We start from the raw sequence: 15,065 nt of genomic DNA on the forward strand, positions 1-15,065 counted from the left end.
TGAGATGTTACCAGTCGCAGCCATTGCTCTTTGTTTTGCTGCTGGCTTTGGTAAGCTGTTCTCAGGGTAGGCTTTCATCCTGTTGGGAACTTGCCTGAGTAGAAGATAGCTCTGGACAGCCAAATGCCAGAGGGCAAGAGGTTGTATTGAGCCTTCCCATAAACTCAACAAGAGGAAGAGACTAGTTTTCCAACCATTTGAAGTGAATCCCAGTTGCTAGGACTAAATTTCAGCCAAGATTTTCAACCACAGACTTTCATTCGACTATAAGATGTAGGAACAGGTAGGCCATTTGACCCATCACTAAGTTTGTCACAGTTTTGAATAAATTTATTTATTTTTTTGCATTTTCTCAGGTTTTTAAAATCCATTTAACAATTATGGAAAGGAAGGGTGTAGAAGTCGGTGCATTCTCAGTACATACAATGTAACATCAAAGTTCTATGCCATATTTCACTCCACTGTGTTTGCAACTTAACTTTGCCATCATTCTATTAATCCCAGGCATGTTGAGTGCAGCATATTCAAGCTTTTATCTTTGGAGAAATTTTAGATTGAATCCCCCACTCCTTACAAGCTGGGCACTTTGTCAACACTTGTGTATTGGATGCTGCAAAACTGAAGATCACTGCTATTTTCAATCAATCCAGTCAATCTTGGAAATGTTTTTATCTGTTGAAGCTAGATAACAAAAAAAATGGTGTAGTGACCGTGAGGCCATAACTTGTCACAGAGTCTTACCCCACTGATAAGAAGATAGTTTTGCTATTGTGTTGCTCAGCACTTGTTAGCCTGCTATTAACTATAAATGTTTAGTGAGCCTATAAATGACAAAATATTTTGTAAATTATAGGAGCTGATCCCAAGAACAACATAAATCAAATAGTGCGAGATATGATTGAAATATTCTACTATTCCTCTTCAAGTCTTTTCCTTTTCTTGCCACTTTCAATCTTGCTTATAATCCTCAGTTAAAGGCATTAATGTTGTAACTCTAGTCATTATTGTTCATATTATTCCATCTAAACAACGTGAAATGAACGAATTTAGAAAATATTTTTGTCAACTATCACCCAGTCAAAAGTTGGTTTACAACTCAAATAGTCAAATGTAAAAAAGTACTTTTTTTGATTTACAACATAAGATAACATGAATATAAAAATAAACAGTCTGGCTTACTGTTCTGATTAATGCCCTTAGTACAATAATTGAAAACTGATTTGAAGCTTCCTATCTTAACGATTTTGCCTACTGCTCATGCCCCTGCTTATATGACCACTGAAACTGCTACGCAGCATTCCTCTGCCTTTCTGTTCATGGTGACAGTATCTTATTGGAGCTAGAATTTAATACGGTTTCAGCTTCTGCCTTCCAATTTCAGGAACACACCAAGCTCAAAACAACCACAGTTATCCAAGTGGCAGGTGAAAGTTTCGGTTAGAACTGAAAGACTTGAGGAATACGTTTCATGTATTTTTATATATCTCTTTCTCCAAGGCAGATGACTTGACAACTGTATATTCTGGCTCACAATTCAATCACTGAATCAATCACAGGACTGTTACAGTGCAAAAGAAAGCCATTCATTGCTTTGTCCCCACACCGGCTCTTCAATTAAGCATCATTACCTAGTGCCAATCTCTTGCTTTTCTGCATACCCTTGGACACTATTTCTGTCCAAGTAATCATCCAACGCTCTGAATGACTTCATTCTTAAGACCATCATCCCCAGGTGCAGTGAGTCTAAAGATTCCGCAGATAGTGTCTAGCCCTGTTTCCCTTTACAAAAGATAAATAAGAGACCCTGATTTTGTCAGACCAAGATGTAGTGATTCTCATTTGCTTTTAACTTGTTTATTCACGTCTAATTAGTTTTTCTTTCTCTTTTTTTTTTCTCTTCTCCTAGTAGTAAGAAGGGGTCAGAGGATACAGCATCTCTGATTCCACTCTTTGGCCCACCATTGGAGTCTGCTTTTGAAGGCATAAAATCAGAAGGTACATGACATACATTTATTGTTGGTTCAGGCATTGTATGCCTGTGCAGGGTCTGATAACGTATGGTATGTTATTGATGCCATATCTTCTTAACGCACTGCACCTTGTGCTTCTAGATTGCGAAAAAACTTCAACTTTATTGTTCAGCTTTCACTTCCACCATACAGAGTGTTTAGTTAATATTTGAAATTTTTAGCTCGATATGTCCTTGTTAGAGTTTTCCTTCATGTAGTTCAGACAGATTTATCAACACTGACTTCCACTGAGGGTACAAGGATTTAAAAAAAGTTGCAAGTCCTTGATATCAATCATGAGAGAACAGCTTTGAGGATGGAAAGTACAGCTTTCCAAATAAATAATAGATAAAATCATGAAGATGAAGTCAAAATCTGATGCTGTAATACGGAGCATGGATATGAAGTGGTGTGCAGAGTCAAGATTATATGTGATTAGAGATAAATACTTTTTCTCTCTCATGTTTTCCTCTTTGTATTTTTTGACATGTAATTATGATGTTCAAAACCTGGCTCCATCACAGAAAATAATGCAGACGACCACAGTACAAGATCATTTATGCATAGGTGGGAACTGTGTGAACTCAAGTGCAACATGAAAGTTCCAATGAAGTATTTAAAAACTTATTGTTTGTGTGACATCTAATACACCAAGCAAATAGAGGAGCCACCAGCCTTTACTAAGACCTATGCTTGCCTTGCTAGTCAGTTTTGTGTAAATGTTCTGAATGCCACCACTTCCGAGATGTTAGGTATTGGTCCTTTTGTTCAGTGCTAATTTTCCTCACCTGGGTGGCTGAGCACCAAACAATCCAATAGATATAGACAGCTGGGTGACCAAACCTGAGTAATCCTCCCAGTGACCCTACAAACTTCAGTCAGGCATTTGGTATAATTCTGGCTTCACAGTTGTGATCAAAACAGCTTGTGACATATGACTTCTGGTGAACTGTAGAGTTTGTGCAATCTATTGATTATAAAACATACAACTTATTCAGTGTATTTATGACCAGTGATAATTTTCTGGCTAATTTTGGTCATATCTTAAAGCTGTCATTGATCAACCTGAGATCTGGGGGCCGTTCCAAGCCATTGATTCTGAAAGACAGTCATCTTTGTCGACACGGTCATTTCCTATTGGAAGTAAGTGGACAGCTACTGCTTATTTTCTGCAATAAGATCATTCCAAGTTCACAGTACAAGCATTTTACATGAATGTATAATTAAATAAATAATTAAACAAGTATTAATTAGAATGTGCAAATTACTGGATAGTAATAGGCCAACATAAGTTGACCCATCCTGTCTTACAGTTAATTGAATTGTTATTTACAATTGCAATATATCTATCCTGAATGTCTCTTCAGTTTTTGTTTGCTATAATTATTTTTTTCTGTTCAAGTTTTAGAATTGAGCTACTCTTCAGAGATGCATTGTTAATTGTTGATAGGTACCATAAACTCAATTGACACAGCTTATGAACATATAATTCATCCTGAAGGTATAATGAACGGCACACCAACCCCATGATGTTTGAACAGATGAATGATTTTGAATCCTTTATGAACAACTATATGATTAGATTTGAAACATTTGCTCAATGGGGACAGTTTAATTTTTCATTCTAATACCGTCATGGTCGTAAGTGTTGAACAGTTTCCTCCAACAATGTATCTCTGACTAAGCCAGTAACTGCAGAGCAAAATTTATTGCATTTTATTTTAATGAGGAACTCTTTCTTCATTGTCTACTGTCCATAATTGTATCAAAGTTGCCCCAAATTCTGGAGTATAACCTCCAGCCTGACTCTCCATTTGCATAGTGTTGGCAGTGGCTGAAAAGCTTGCTTATAGCTCTTAATCACCAGGGTGCTGCATGTCAATCAGTAAATAGAAAAGATGAAATATAGCTTGTGTAACAATCTCAGGACATCCTAAAGCTCTTTATAGCCAATCATGTTTTGATGGCTAGCTACCGTAGGAAACAGAGTAGCAATTTGTACTTGGCAACAAACTGTAGCCAGTTGGTGACCAGAATGTTTTATCGATTGTTGGTCGAGGAACTCGACAGTAGCTTTTGGAACCAGCAGATATACCTGCACTAGTTTACCCTAGTAATTTGAGGAAAAAGTGAGGACCACAGATGCGGGAGAGTCAGAGTCGAAGTGTGGTGCTTGGATAGCACAGCAGGTAAGGCAGCATCCGAGGAGCAGGAGAACGTTGGGGTGGGGCTGGGGGAAAGGTAGCTGGGAAGGTGAAAGGTGGATGCAGCTGAGGAACGATAGTAATATGTCAGTGGGGAGGGTGAACTGGATAGGTGGGAAGGAAGATGGACAGGTCAAGAGGGCAGTGCTGAGGTAGAGGGTTGGATCTGGAATGAGGAAACTAATGGAGTCAATGTTGATGCTGTGTGGTTGAAGAGTCCCAAGGCAGAAGATGAGGTGTTCTTCCTCCAGGCTGGATTTGGCAGTGGAGGCAGCCCAGGATTTGCATGTCTTTGGGTGGAGTTGGGGGGGGGGGGTGGGGGAGCGTGGATTGAAGTGGTCTGCCACAGGACAGAGGGATTGTTGGGTGCATGCATCCTAGAGATGTTCCCTGAAACACTCCACAAGTTGGCGTTCTGCCTCCAGGTAGCAGAGACCACATCAAGAGCAATGGACACAGTAGATGCTGTGGGAAAATGCACCTCTGGTGGTAGATTCTGATTCTAGTTGGCAGAAATGGCAGAGGATAATGTACTGTATCCAGAGATTAGTGGGGTGGAAGGTAGGACCAGGGTGGTTCTATCCTTGTTATGGTTGGGGTTCAATGGCAGGAGTGTAGGAAGTGGAGGAGATATGCTGGAGGGTATTGTTGATCACGTGGGAGGGGAACTTGCAGTCCTTAAAATAGGAGACCATCTGGGATGTCATGGAATAGAATTGCTCCTGGGAAAAATGTGTCAGAGGCAGAGGAATTGGGAGTAAGGAATTGTGTTATGTCCAGCCAAATGTAATTGTGCTCACTGCTATCATGCAATAAGCCTTCATGTTTTCTCCTCTACATGCTGCACAATGGTGTATCATAGAACACAGAACATAAAATGTTACAGTGCAGTACAGGCCCCTCGGCCCTTGATGTTGTGCCAACCTGTGAAAATAATCTGCCCATCTAAATTACACCATTCCATTTTTATCCATATGTACATCCAATGCCCATTTAAATGCCTTTGATGTCGGCGAGTCTATTGCTGTTGTAGGCAGGCTGTTCCACGCCCCTACTACTGAGTCAATTTAAATCTATATCCCCTCGTGTTAGTCTTCACCATCTGAGGAAAAAGGCTCTCACTGTCCGTCCTTTCTAACCCTCTGATTATCTTGTATGTCTCGATTAAGTCACCTCTCAACCTTCTACTCCAATGAAAACATCCTCAGTTCCCTCAGCCTTTCCTTGTAAGACTTTCCTTCCAAAGCAGGCAAAATCCTAGTAAATCTCCTCTGAATCCTTTCCGAAGTTTCCACCTCCTTCCTATAATATGGTGACCAGAACTGTGCGCATTACTCCAGGTATGGCCTTACCAGTGTCTTGTGCAGCTGAAGGATGACCTCGTGGCTCCGGAACTCAACCCCCCCTACCAATAAATGCCAAAACACCGTATGCCGCCTTAACAATTCTATCAACCTGGGTGGCAACTTTCAGGGATTTATGCACCAAGACACTCCGATCTCTCTGTTCATCTACACTACCAAGAATTTTACCATTAGCCCAGTACTCTGCATTCCTGTTATTCCTTCCAAAGTGAACTACCTCACACTTTTCCACATTAAACTCCATTTGCCACTTCTCAGTCCAGCTCTGCATCTTATCTATGTCCCTTTGTAACCCACAATAGCTTTCGGCACTATCCACAACTCTGTCTACCTTAGTGTCATCTGCAAATTTACTAACCCATCCTTCTACACGACATTCAGATCATTTATAAAAGTGACAATCAGCAGTAGTCCCAAAACAGATCCTTGTGGCACACGAACGGTAACTGGATTCCAGGCTGAACATTTCCCATCAACCACCACCCTCTGTCTTTTAGCTAGCCAATTTCTGATCCAAACCACTAAATCATCATCAGTCCTGAAACTCCATATTTTGTGCAATAGCCTACCATGTGGGACCTTATCAAGCACCTTACTGAAGTCCATATACACTACATCAACCACTTTACTTTCATCCTCCTGTTTTGTAACCTTCTCTAAAAACTCAATAAGGTTAGTGAGGCACAACCTACCCTTTGCCAAACTGTGTTGACTATCCTTAATCAAATTATTCCTTTCCAGATGATTGTAAAACCTATCTCTTTATAACCTTTTCCTACACCTTACCCACAACCGAAGTAAGGTTCACTGGCCTATAATTTCCAGAGTTGCCCTGACTCTCCTTCTTAAACAAGTGAACAATATTTGCTATCCTCCAGTGTTCTGACACTACCCCTGTCGACAATGATGATATAAAGATTGAAGCCAAAGGCTCTGTAATCTCTTCCTTGGCTTCCTAGAGGATCCGTGGATAAATCCCATCCGACCCAGGGTCTTATCTAGTGGTAGTGTCCTCTACCACTAATCACTAGATAGGCTGTAGACAAGGGAGGATTGGTGGCAGTGAACTGCCTCAGACATAGTTTACCAGTGCCACAGACTGGTAGAAGTAGCAAATAACATGAGCAGTCATTGGGAAAATGTCATATGCAGCACATTTGGCATCGTTTCAGTGAAGGCCTAAACTGTCATATGTACAGTTCTTGTCAGAATGTCCTGTGAAGCCAGACTTCCAATGACAGTCAATAGCTTTAGAACATAGGACAGTACAGGCCCTTTGGCCCTCGATGCTGTGCCAACCTTTAATCCTACTATAAGATCAAACTAACCTCCAAACCTTTCATTTTACTATTATCCATGTGCCTATCCAAGAGTCGCTCAAGTGTCCCTAATGTATCTGACTACTACCACCTCTGGCAGTGCGTTCCACACACCCACCACACTCTGTAATGAACCTACCTCTCATCTCCCCTAAGCATTCCTCCAATTATCTTAAAATTATGCCCCCTCATCATAGACATTTCTGCTGTGGCAAAAGTCTCTGGCTATTCACAGTATCTATCCCTCTCATCATCTCGTACATCTCGATCATGTCATCTCACGCCCTCCTTCACTCTAATGAGAAATGTCCTAGCTCCCTCAACCTTGCTTCATCAGACATGCCCTCCAGGCCAGGCAGCATTCTGGTAAATCACCTCTGCACCCTCTCTCTAAAGCTTCCACATCCTTCCTAAAATGAGGCGACCAGAATTGAACACTAAATATGGTCTAACCAGGGCTCGATAGAGTATAAACTTGTGGCTCTTAAACTCAACCCCCCTGCTAATGAAAGCCAATGCACCATTTGCCTTAACAATTGTGTGTGAACTTGGGTGGCAATTTTGAAGGATCTATGAACGTGAACTCCAAGATCCCTCTGTTCCATCACACTGCCAGAATCCTGCCTTTAACCCAATATTCTGCATTCAAATTCGACCTTCCAAAATGAATCACTTCACACTTTTTCAGGTTGAACTCCATCTGCCACTTATCGGCCGAGTTCTGTATTCCTGTCATTGTCTCGTCGCAACCTACAACAGCCCTCAACACTATCCACCACTCCTCCATCCTTCATGTCAATGGCAAACTTACTAATTCACCCTTTCACTTCCTCATCCAAGTCACTTATAAAAATCACAAAGAGCAGAGGTCCCAGAATGGATCATTTTGGAATACCACTGGCACTAAGCTCCAGGCTGAATATTTTCCATCGACTACCACCCTTTGTCTTCTATGGGCTAGCCAAGTCAGTATCCAGACAGCCAGATTTCCCTGTATCCCATGCCTCCTTATTTCCTGAAAGAGCCTACCATAGGGAACCTTATTAAACACCTTTCTAAAACCACCATGTCCACTGCTATCCTTCATCCATGTGTTTTGTCCCATCTTCAAAGAGTTCAGTAAAGTTTGTGAGGCATGACCTGCGAGGGACTGTTTCTAATCAAGCAACGGTTTTCCAAGTAATCGTAAACCCTGTCTCAAAATCCTCTCCAATAATTTGCCAACTATAGATGTAAGACTGACTGGTCTGTAATTCCCAGGGTTTTTCCTATTCCCTTTCTTGAACAAGGGAATAACATTTGCCACTCTTCAATCATCTGGTACTACTCCAGTGGACAGTGTGGACATAAAGATTATCACTAAAGGTGCAGCAGTCTCTTCCCTCACTTCCAGTAATAACCTTGGGTGTATCCTGTCAGGCCCAGAAGACTTACCTATTCTCATGTGTTTTGAAATTTCCAGCACATCCTCCTTAACATCAACCTGTTCAAGCATATCAGTTTGTTTCTTGCTGTCCTCACAAATGTCAAGGTCCCTTTCAGTAGTGAATACTAAAGCAAAGTATTCATTAAGGACCTCCACTACCTCCTCTGACTCCAAGCACAAGTTCCCTCCACTATCCCTGATAAGCCTTACCCTCACGCTGGCATTCCACTCTACTGTGCAATGCCACCTCACTCTAGCCGGGGCTGGTGTCAGATCTTGCGGTGGGAGAGCATTTTGGTGGTAGTGACCACAACTGCCCTCACATTCTACATAACTATGGAGAAGGAGAGAAGCAGGCACAATGGCAGGGTACTTAATTGGGGAACAGGAAACTATGATGCTATCAGATGTAAGTTGGGAAGCATGGACTGGGAGCAATTGTCCCATGGAAAGGGCACTATAGACATGTGGAGACTGTTTAAGGAACAGTTGTTGTGAGTGATGCATAAATGTGTTCCTCTGAGACAGGCAAGAAGGGGTAAGATAAAGGAACATTGGATGATGAGAGCAGAGGAGCATCTCATCAAAAGAAAGAAGGCAGCTTACGCAAGGCGGAGGAAGCAAGGGTCTTGCTCAGCTCTAGAGGATTACAGGCAGGCGAGGAAGGAGCTCAAAAATGGTCTGAGGAGAGCCAGGAGGGGGCACGAAAAAGGCTTGGCAGGAAGGATTAGGGAGAATCCGAAGGCATTTTACACAAATGTGAGGAATAAGAGAATGATCAAAGAAAGAGTGGGGCCGATCAGGGATGGCATAGGGAACTTGTGTATAGAGTCTGAGGTGGTAGGGGAAGCCCTAAATGAGTTTTTTTTTCCTTCTGTCTTTACTAAAGAAAAGGACCTTGCAGTGAATGAAACCATTGAGGAGCAGGTAAGCATGCTGGAATGGATGGAGATTGAGGAAACTGATGTGCTGAAAATTTTGACAAATATTAAGATTGACAAGTCGCCAGGGCCAGACCAGATTTGTCCTCTGCTGCTTTGGGAAGCAAAAATGTGATTGCTTCGCCGCTTGCGAAGACCTTTGCATCTTCGGTCTCCACCAGAGTCGTACATGAGAACTGGAGGGAGGCAAATGTAATTCCTCTCTTCAAAAATAGGAAATAGGGAAATCCCCGGCAATTACAAACCAGTCAGTCTCACGTCTATCTTTTGCAAGGTGTTAGAAAGGATTCTGAGGGATAGGATTTATGACCATCTGGCTTGATTAAATGCAGTCAGCACGGCTTTGTGAGGGGCAGGTCATGCCTCACAAATCTTATTGAGTTATTTGAGGATGTTACTCGGCAAGTTGATGAGAGTCGAGCGGTGTATGTGGACTTCAGCAAGGCATTTGATAAGGTTCCCCATAGTAGGCTCATTCAGAAGGTCAGGAGGAATGGGATATAGGGAAAGTTAGCTGTCTGGATAACTTTTATTAATGACTTGGATGAGGAGATTGAAGGATGGGTTAGCAAGTTTGCAGACAACACAAAGGTGGAGATGTTGACCGTATAGAGGACTGTTATAGGCTGCAGCGTGACATTGACAGGATGCAGAGATGGGCTAAGAGGTGGCAGATGGAGTTCAACCTGGATAAATGCGAAGTGATGCATTTTGGAAGATCAAACTTGAAAGTTGAGTACAGGATTCTTGACAGTGTGGACGAACAGTGGGATCTTGGTATGCAGGTACATAGATCCCTTAAAATTGCCACCCAAGTGGACAGAGTTGTTAAGAAAGCATATGGTGTTTTGGCTTTCATTAACAGGGGGATTGAGGTTAAGAGCTGTGAGATCTTGTTGCAGCTCTATAAAACTTTGGTTAGACCGCACTTGAAATACTGTGTCCAGTTCTGGTTGCTCTTTTATAGGAAAGATGCGGATGCTTTGGAGAGGAGGGTTTATCTTACAAAGAGAGGTTGACTGAGCTCAGACTTTTTTCATTGGAAAAAAGGAAGAGAGGGGACCTACTTGAGGTGTACACAGTAATGAGAAGCATAGACAGAGTTGATAGCCAGAGACTTTTTCCCAGGGCAGAAAGTGTTAATATGAGGGGTCATAGTTATAAGCTGGTTGGCGGAAAGTATAGAGGGGATGTCCGAGGCGGGTTCTTTATGCAGAGAGTTCTGAGAGCATGGAATGCGTTGCCAGCAGCAGTTGTGGAAGCGAAGTCATTAGGGATATTTAAAAGACTGCTGGACATTCATGTGGTCACAGAAATTTGAGGGTTCGCATATTAGGTTTACCTTACATGAGGATCAATGGTCGCCACAACATAATGGGCTGAAGGGCCTGTTCTGTGCTGTACTGTTCTACGTTCTATGGACATCCTCGTGTTCCTCACATAAGTGTACAATGTCTTAGGGTTTTCCTTAATCCTGCCCGCTAAAGCTTTCTCGTGCCCCTTTCTAGCTCTCGCAAGTCAGTTCTTCAGTTCCTGCCTGGCTACCTTGTAACCCTGTAAAGCTTGGTCCAATCCTTGCCTCCTCAACCTTAAGTAAGCTTCCTTCTTCCTCTTCATGAATTCTTCCATATCCCTTGTCTCCTTAGGTTCTTTTAACTTTCCACCCCTTCCTTGCCTCTGTGGGACAAACCTGTCCAGCATTATCAGCAAGTGCTCCCTAAACAACCTCCAGATTTCTGTTGTGCATTTCCCTGCGAACATCAGTTCCCAATTTAGGTGCCCCAGTTCCTGCCTAATAGCATTGTAATTCCCCCTCCCCCAATTAAATATTTTCCCATTCCTGTCCCTCTCCATGACTATCGCAAAAGTCAAGGAGTTGTGATCACTATCACCGAAATGCTATCCCACCGAGAGATCAGATACCTGAGCTGGTTCATTGCCAAGCACCAAATCCAATATGGAGGAAGAACATTTGCAGATGCTGGAGATCAGAGTCAAGAGCGTGGTGCTGGTCAGGCAGTGTCCGAGGAGCAGGAGAATCGATATTTTGGGAGTAGGCCCTTCATCAGCCTCATTCCTGAAAAAGCGCTTGTGCCCAAAACTTCAGTTCTGCTGCTTCTTGGACGCTGCCTGATCAGCTGTGCTTTTCCAACACTGTACTCTCAACCCAAATCCAATATGGCCTCCCCTATAATCGGCCTATATTGAGTCAGAAGCCTTCCCTGGGCACACCTGACAAACACTTTTCCATCCAAACTATTTGCACTAAGGAAGTTCCAATCAATATCAGGGAAGTTGAAGTCACCCATTAACTCAACCGTGTTACTTCTGCATCTTTCCAAAATCTGTCTCCTATCAGCTCCTCTGTCTCGGTAGAAGACACCCAATAAAGTAACTGCTCCTTTCCTATATCTGACTTTCACACATACTGACTGTACACAAACCCTCCTTGTCGATCTTCCTGTCTGCAGCTGTGATCCAATCCCTGACTTGTAATGCCACCCGACCCCATTCCTTTGGACTCGCAAGTTAAGTATTTTATATTCAAATTTACCTTCCTGGCTCACACTCCCCAGCTCACGCTCTCTCGACTCCTGCTGCTGAAATGGAAGCTGTTGAATGATGAGGAAGTATTTTATACTACTATTATCTTTTTGGAAAAAGAAGCTTGCTCTTTTACTCAATTTATTTTTACTAATTTTAAATCTTCTTTAACAGGTTTCTAAAATGTTCTCCCTCTGGTCTACCATAATTTTCACAACATTGTATACCTACACTTTCAACTTGATACCATCCTCTACTTTCCAAGTTAGCAATGATTTACACTTCTCAGCAAATAAAGGTTTTATGAGAAGTATAAAGTAACACCCTAAATGTCTGGCAGTGCTTCTCTACCATCTAATCTTTTAAGCTATTTATCCCAGATTTTTCATGCATAAATTGGAAGAGTTTTGGAAGCCTTTAATATGTCCAAAGTCACATGTCACAGTTGTACCTTTTACTCTCCTGGAACCTGTCACGAGATATTCTCCATTCCTGGTGATCTGTTTTCCTTTTTCTTTTCTAACTAGTGTACTTTTAATCCAATATAACTTTTACAATGAGAGGTATCATAGAGATTCCTCTTTCTAGTCAAAGCTAATCAAATCCAGCCTTAATTAAATCCTCATGAACTTAGTCTCTCCAATCTGAGTTCCTAACTGACTTCTGGATCTCGCTCTCTCTCGCTCTCTTTCACTCTCTTCTCAAAGCCCATCACCCAAGTTGCATGAATAACATGGGTCTTGTATCTAAATAAAGATACTAATTAGCTATTTTCCAGATCCCCAACTCTGTTCATTTCCTTTTGAAGTTCAGCAAGTATTTTAAAGTCTACCCTTCCAGAAAAAAGCTGATATTCTTAACTTTGCTGCAGTTCAAAGAAAATGCAACCAATGTTACTCAACATCTTAATTACAGCATGGAAACAGACCCTTCGTCCAACTTATCTATACTGACCAGCCATCCCAATCTATCCTAGTCCCATTTGACGGCATTTGCCCCATGCCACTCCAAAACCCTCCCCTTTACACATTCAAATGCCCTTTATCTGTTGCAACTGTTCTCAACTCCTCCATCCTCCATGGTAGCCGTTCCGTACATGCAACATCCCTAGCATGAAGAAGTTACCCCTCAGATCCCTTCTAAATCTTTCCCCTTTCACAATCGAATTGATTGGAATCTCAAGATGCAGGTTCGGTATGAAGTGTTCAGGCTCCTGGCCCAACCGCTTCTATTTCTGTTGATAAACTATTAAAACTCCACCCCCACCCAGTCACTGATGCTTGACATTCACCCCATGCTCAAATTAGAACTCACTGACTGAGGAATAATCCCTTGCCCCACATTACTACTGCCAACTTTTCAGCCCCACCCCCTTTTCTTCAGTACAGCATCTGGGAACTTTAAACTACAGTGACAACTGTAGAGGCCTATGTGTTATAAATGAATGTGTATGTGTACATGAGGAAAGAAAAATAATTGCAAGATAGTACCAGCCCTGAATTTTTAAGAAACCTCTGATCTCTTTGCACTGCTCTTACGGCTTCAGGTCTTGAATTTGAAACAGACTGTCCTCGTGCAGTTGATGATCATTGATCAGTCCACAGGGAAATAGTCCAGTACTTAATTGGCCTGTACAATAGCTTCACACACTGAAAAATTCATTTACCAACTAAGGGAATAGTACTTATCATGTATATTTTCTATGTTTGCATTTGCCCCTTTTTTAAAAAAAGAAAATGTACCTTTTAAGTGTCAAGATAAGCTGAGTTAATCTGAAAGTTGTGGGTTCAAGCCTGACTTCGGGACTTGATCTATGCTGATTCTTCAGTACTGTTCTGAGAGGATATTCTTATGGTAGGAAGTGATGTAATATGAATCAGACCATTAGCTGAGGCTCCACCTGTAAAATATTTTGTGCCATTTTATTGAAGCAAGCAGCGAGTTCTCTTTCTGCTATTTTTGTTTACTATGTTCAAAATTAGCTAGTGTGTTTTGCCCTCAAAACGATAATGACTAGACTTCAAAATTGATGAGCCATATTATAGGCCTGCAAATTATTTCTCCACCTCATCACTGATATGTTACTGATTTCATGATTGCAAAAATCATTTTTTTAAAAACCTATTAATGATAAATTTCCTTACTGTTATCTTTGAATAGTGTAAAACTTAGCAAATAATGTTATCTCTTTAGTAATAATTCCCATAGTGACTGAGAGCTTTTGGAAAGATATATGAATTCCAGGGAGCATCAAAAAAGGTCACATAAGATTTCAAATTTTAAGACCATTATTGTAATTAACTAAAAGCAACATTGGAATAACAGTTTTTGTAAATAACTCTAACAACATGTGACTTTTAAGCCTTTAATATGTCCAAAGTCACATGTCACAGTTGTACCTTTTACTCTCCTGGAACCTGTCACAAGATATTCTCCATTCCTGGTGATCTGTTTTCCTTTTTCCTTTCTAACTAGTGTACTTTTAATCCAATATAACTTTTACAATGAGAGGTATCATAGAGATTCCTCTTTCTAGTCTAAGCTAATCAAATCCAACCTTAATTAAATCCTCATGAACTTAGTCTCTCCAATCTGAGTTCCTAACTGACTTCTGGATCTCTCGCGTGCTCTCTCTCGCGCGCTCTCTCTCGCGCGCGCTCTCTCTCGCGCGCTCTCTCTCTCGCGCGCTCTCTCTCTTCTCAAAGCCCATCACCCAAGTTGCATGAATACCATGGGTCTTATATCTATATAAAGATACTAATTAGCTATTTTCCAGACCCCCAACTTCATTTCCTTTTGAAGTTCAGTAAGTATTTTAAAGTATACCCTTCCAGAAAAAAGCTGATATTCTTAACACTTGCTTGTGAGTCTGGAAATTAATAATTTATCCACAATTCAGATCCTCTTACCATTGGTTGCAGATATGAATAGATTGCAACTTCTCCCAGTGAAACTGAGTCTTGCTTTAACCTTTTAATTAGCAAACCACCACAGCTTATTGTTAGGCAGAATTCGAAGTTCACATGACCTCATTCTTCTATTTTACTCAGAAGTTAAAGACACAGCCTCAAAACATCATAACATCATAAACTTTGTATTTGTAAGACTTTAATTTCACAACTTGCTTTTTTTTCCTGGTTTTTCATTGCAGCTCCTCCACCACTTCCTCCAAAAAATGTTCCAGCTACCCCACCTCGCACAGGGTCACCATCAGAAGGTTCAGGTAGGGCTTTTTAGTTTAATGCTTTGTAACACTTG

At 41.4% G+C, this 15,065-nt stretch overlaps 1 protein-coding gene across 1 annotated transcript in view; it reads left to right on the forward strand.

The window, feature by feature from the left end:
* Positions 1 to 15,065, forward strand: part of sgip1a (SH3GL interacting endocytic adaptor 1a) — a 217,083-nt gene that overhangs the window by 133,586 nt on the left and 68,432 nt on the right. Inside the window, exons 10-12 of the mRNA XM_060829768.1 lie at positions 1,910 to 1,995; positions 3,060 to 3,152; positions 14,959 to 15,030. Of these exons, the coding sequence (XP_060685751.1) occupies positions 1,910 to 1,995; positions 3,060 to 3,152; positions 14,959 to 15,030 (251 nt within the window). The remainder of the gene's footprint in view (positions 1 to 1,909; positions 1,996 to 3,059; positions 3,153 to 14,958; positions 15,031 to 15,065) is intronic.

Source organism: Hemiscyllium ocellatum, chromosome 9 (assembly GCF_020745735.1).
Source record: "Hemiscyllium ocellatum isolate sHemOce1 chromosome 9, sHemOce1.pat.X.cur, whole genome shotgun sequence".
NCBI lineage: Eukaryota > Metazoa > Chordata > Chondrichthyes > Orectolobiformes > Hemiscylliidae > Hemiscyllium > Hemiscyllium ocellatum.